At 33.3% G+C, this 5,490-nt stretch overlaps 1 protein-coding gene across 1 annotated transcript; it reads right to left on the reverse strand.

Annotated features, from left to right (window-relative positions):
* Positions 1-435: 435 nt before the first annotated feature.
* Positions 436-2,528, reverse strand: LOC145092333 (ELMO/CED-12 family protein). Its single transcript, XM_079030261.1, is given in 10 exon segments — positions 436-670; positions 962-1,056; positions 1,137-1,184; positions 1,343-1,463; positions 1,564-1,618; positions 1,708-1,733; positions 1,735-1,824; positions 1,919-1,987; positions 2,105-2,205; positions 2,310-2,528. Coding segments are annotated over 9 exon segments (699 nt in total). The 5' UTR covers positions 2,198-2,205; positions 2,310-2,528; the 3' UTR covers positions 436-568.
* Between the last annotated feature and the right edge of the window lie 2,962 nt (positions 2,529-5,490).

A 5,490-nucleotide genomic window follows, 5' to 3' on the forward strand; every position in this document is an offset into this window, starting at 1 on the left:
TTTATCCGAATAGTGAACAGCCCTAATAGGAACTCCTGAACTAACATCAATCTGAAGCTCCCTTACTTTTTTTTTAAATCTTTTTTATCCACTTATAACTTTCACGTTTTTATAATTTTCCATACAAATTATGTTTCTCAAGATAAACATTTTATAAATGCAAGGAAAAAGAAGGTTTGAAAGAGAAAGAAAAGAAAGAGTATATGTAGATAGTCCTTGTAAAATATATTGTTTGAAACAAAACCACCTGGTTTGCTTCATTATTTTCTTATTATTGATTATAATAAGAAAATAAAAGGTTAGACATTTTATAATACAAATTATTGAATGTACTGATTTGTATATACTTGATAACCTTTTGTCAACATGATGTTTGAAAATGAAAACCTTTTTTAGTGTACTTTGGTATTAACGTTGCCAAGAGAAGAGAAAGAGTAATTTAAGAAGCCGATAACATTAATCTAACATGTAAAAATCTTTAATCTAATGAACCAGATAACATTAATCAAAAGGAGATGTGAATGCCGAATCTAACTATACAATCATATGCAACTCAAGAAATAAGAAACTAATGGTGCAGAAGGTTGAAGGCTGGCAGATCTCGTATTCTATGGATGTCTTCCAGTGCAAGTTCCCTCTCCAATTGTGTTCGTGTAATTTGTAGAACTTCCTGATGTTTTTGTTTTTATAAAGGAAGATAATTATTACATATAAATAGTTCCAATAGGAACTAAAAAAGATTACAACCTTTTTATACAAGAACCATGTTACAGTATTAAACTTTAACATGGTTCTTGCATACCCGTTCACAGTATTAAACTGTGAACACATTAACATATTAAACTGTTAATAATGTAACATATTGTTTTTACAGTATTAACAGTTTAATACAGGAACCATGTTACAATATTCGAAGTATTAACCATTGTGTATGCGAGTGTGTGTGTGTGAGAGAGATTACATTGAACTCCATGTATGAGGCATGCATTGCAAGCCACTGTGCATCCATCATTGCAAAAGCAATACAATATAGAACATCAAAGGCTTCATCGTCCTCTACAATAAATTGTTCCCATGAATATCGAATCCATTATTAAAAAAAAAAAAAATAGTAATTCATGAAACTTTATACTTACCTCCCAATATTTTTACAAAATTGACACAGTGAAGACACCTAGGCTTAACTGAAAATTAACAGAATTCATCAGTGAGATTATATACACTCACTTCCTCACTACCAACAACATCAAATATATAAGTCTGTTAAATTTAAGATAAGCTAAAAAACGAAAGGAAATAATAATTCTTCTTATTATTATTATTAAAACTTCAACTCACAGACCTGAATACAACTCCAACATCTGAGTTAACATGAATGATATATTAATGCCAGCAATTGCAAAAGGATATTCCCATTCTGCCCTTTTTCCAGGTTGTTTCAATAGCAACCTACGAAAAGCAGCCTTCATTTTGAAATATTATGAATTAGTAAATTGGATTTGGTTTTTCAAATTGCTATTTCATGAATGATATCTAAAAGCTGTAGTTAGAAAGGAAACATACTGGAAATGTTTTTGCAAAGAACAGCAAATTCTCAAGTGAAAGAAAACCACAACCCCTATGACAAAACAAAATATAATTAATACAATCAAATGAATATATATATATAATGTTTTATAAAATGTAAAAAAGTTTTATAAAATGTACCTAAAGTCAGTAGATGGATTAGCTCCCTTGCCACCCCATTTCCTTCCATTGATCAGAGATCAATCCTGTAAGTGTAACATTTGGATATGCTAAATTCCACAATTCTACAAGGGCTTTCTGTCAATAAAACATATAATTGCATCAAACAAGAAATCATCTCAAAATTCTCAATTAAAATTAAAACAAAAAGGAGTTAAGGAAATAAATATACCTGATGTTCAATGCGAGTTTCATCAAAAGGTACGTTTGTACGTTCTCTAAGCTTCTGATATCTTGCTTCCTGTAAAAAAATTTCCAATGAGAATCTTGTTAGATTTTCACAAAGAAACCTAATTTTGCATACAAATTATTGATCAACCTATTCAAACTTTCTAATTTTAATAAATTCTTGATATACCTGATCATTAGTGTACTTAAAATCAATGTATTTGTTACTTGCAGAACGCTTCATGCCAAAAATTCCTCCAATCCATTGTCGTGGACCAACCATAGCAGTAGCTAAATCCAACATTTTAAAAAAATAATGATATTTTATTATTTTACATGTTTATAAAATTTTAGATATAGTAAATCCAACATGTTTTTAAACAAATGTCACTCACTAATACATTGAGCTAATACTGATTTTCTGGTAAGAGACTTATGTAACCATTCCAAAATGTTGTCTTTGTTGTGGTGTCTCCAAGGATCATCTTCATCAACCTGGTTTTTAAACAAAAAGTATGTCAATGAATAGATCAGTAAATGGAATCTGAATGAGTGGGATTTAAAGATGAATATTGGAAAATTTTAGTGTAATTGGTTTATGAAAACTTGAAAATTGAGTCCATACTTGGAAGCAAAAAAGAATTTTAGGAAGAACTCCCACGAACGCATTAGAATATGCATATCAATCATCTGATTTCTGCATTATATCATGGTAATCAGATATTAAAATAAATAGATGTTTTGAAATTCAAGTAATTATGGCAAATCATATTTCACCAAATTGTAACAAACACTTTGTGAAAAAAAAGGATTTGAAGAACTATTTAGATACAAGTTAACAAGTTAAAGAACAGAGAGATGAAGAGGAGTCCTACTCTGTGATGAGAAGAACAAAGAAGGTATGCATTTCCTATGTCTTAATCTCATCAGTGAAACAAACAAAAGACAAATCTTGTATTCTTGCTGATCACTTTCTTCTAAACTCTCTCAAACAAAAAGGAAATGATATTGAAAATGAAATGTGGGTTTTGAAAAGCTAAAGAAATGATCATAAAAACCCATGCTTTACCCTCAAAATTCAACCCTCATCATACCAAAACAGTTTTCCAATTTCACTTTCTTCTAGAGGAAAGTAGGAGAAAATATCAAGAAAGTCAATTTCCGAAAGAAACAGAAACATATAATAAACTATAAATTGAAGATTAAGTAGCGCAATTAAAGGGTTATTCACTTATTCTTCTTTTGTATGATTCTTTTCCTAAAAGCAAATGATGCCTATCGTAAAGTTTCTCAAAAGGAGAGGATACAAGACAAAGTAACAACATGCATAATAATAATAACTTCACAGAATAAATTTGTAGTCTTGATGAAAACGCTTAAGGAGAAAGAGGAAAAGGGAAAGGGAAAGGGAAAGGCATATGTGTATGGGGCTAAAGACAAAAAAAGAAACGAAATCTATATCGTAAATTAAGATAATAAGTGAATTAATGATTAATCTAAAAAAGCATAATCATAAACAGAAACAATGCATATATATCAAGTAATGGATTAAGCTAATGATGCATATAAATGCACGATTGATTAAATACTTTTCAAAGGAAAGTGTAAGTATGTGCGTATAAGACAAAAAAAACAAAAAGTACCATGACCCATATAGCAAATTGAGGCACAACACATAAAATTGGGTATTGATTAATTAACTGAAGAAAAGATGTATATACCTCTTAAAGAACAAGGAATGGAGATCCGATAAAGGGTGATGCTGACGATGACGATGATGAGAAGAAGGTGAGGGTGGTGGGGCCCTCTAGGGAGAATGGTGGAGCCAGGTTGGGGTTGAAGTAGATAGAAGAAGGAGGAGGATGAGAAAAGCTTGAAATGGCATCTGAGCTTTGGAAACGGGACCGACCCTGAACGACTACAAGTTGATAAAAAGGTGCCTCTGTGTTGTATTACGATTTACGCCTGACGTGTTTACGGTCCCTGCCCGATCTCTCTCTCTCTCTCTCTCTCTCTCTCTCTCTCTCTCTCTCTCTCTCTCTCTCTCTCTCTCTCTCTCTCTCTCTCTCTCTCTCTCTCTCTCTCTCTCTCTCTCTCTCTCTCTCTCTCTCTCTCTCTCTCTCTCTCTCTCTCTCTCTCTCTCTCTCTCTCTCTCTCTCTCTCTCTCTCTCTCTCTCTCTCTCTCTCTCTCTCTCTCTCTCTCTCTCTCTCTCTCTCTCTCTCTCTCTCTCTCTCTCTCTCTCTCTCTCTCTCTCTCTCTCTCTCTCTCTCTCTCTCTCTCTCTCTCTCTCTCTCTCTCTCTCCTGTTTTCTTGCAATTTGTTTATTTTTTCTTTTTATTTTTCTTTTGAAAAAATTGTAAAAATATTGTTTACATGGTTTCAATTCAAAGAAGTTTAGATCGAAACTATACAAAATTAACAATCGTAGATATCAAATTTGTAGTTTTTTCTTTTTTTGTGTGCCACCATAGGCCTAACTTTTTTTTTTCCAAAAATTTGATTGTCCAAATTCTTCTTGAGGCATGATTAGTAACTTTGATGGGGAATAAAGCACAAGCTTCAACCTAATTGGATTTCGGCTAAGTTTAAAAAATCATGTTAGACATTGTTCTTTTAAGATATTTAAGGGAAATTGTCATTATAGCTCAACTATCTTTCGTATTTTTGTTTAAATGGTTCCTCATGATTTTTTTTTTTGCATTTAAAGGGATTTTACTTGTAAATTACTGGTCACTTTGGTATTTTAACGCACATTTGAAGGTAATACTATTGTGTCGAATGGTCAAGTCAGTGGGTGAGTCGAGTTATAAACGAGTCGACTCATCTTCCACCTAAGCCGATTTAATACATGCATTAAATTCTACAAAGCCACCAACCACCCTTAGAGGACAAGGAAGTGTCAGTGGTTGTGGCATAAAGCTCCGTCACAAAATGTGGGGCTTAACGCAACACTTTCTCGTAAGTTTTTTACCTTATTTGGGCAAAGACGATTCCGACCAAAACCCTAAATACTTGCAATGTCGGCTCCACTACCTCCTTCACCTGACTTAATAAATTCACGAGACTTTCTCAACCTTAACGACCTGCATTCCATTGTTTTCAACTGCATGGACAAGATTGCTGCCAACTAAATCGAGGTGCAAAGGCTCGAATATCAGTTGTAGGGATGAGTTATAAAACCGGAAAACCGGAACCGGTATAACCGGAAAATGCTTAAACGGTCCGGGTATTGGGTTTCAAAATTACACTTATCCAGGTTCCAGGTATTTCGGGTATGGGTCCAACGGGTCCGGTTAATCTGGGTTTTGAACCGGTTTTGTTTAAAAAACTGGAACCGGGTTTAGTGGGCCAAAGAACCGATTTAGGTTTAATGTGGAACTGATATAGGAAACGGTTTATTGTGGAACCGGAATACGACTGGTTTTCTTTTCCTGTGTTGTACTTGGGCGACGGCGATTCGACGACAATCATCATAAGACTTCTTTGTGCTTCTCAGCAACTCGTTTTTTTAGCTTTCTCTGTGGACGATCGACGACAATAGTCAAATACATAATTTCTTAAAAAAAAAAAAAAGA

This window comes from Lactuca serriola, chromosome 3 (genome assembly GCF_051521515.1).
Source record: "Lactuca serriola cultivar US96UC23 chromosome 3, Lser_US96UC23_V15, whole genome shotgun sequence".
Classification (NCBI taxonomy): domain Eukaryota; kingdom Viridiplantae; phylum Streptophyta; class Magnoliopsida; order Asterales; family Asteraceae; genus Lactuca; species Lactuca serriola.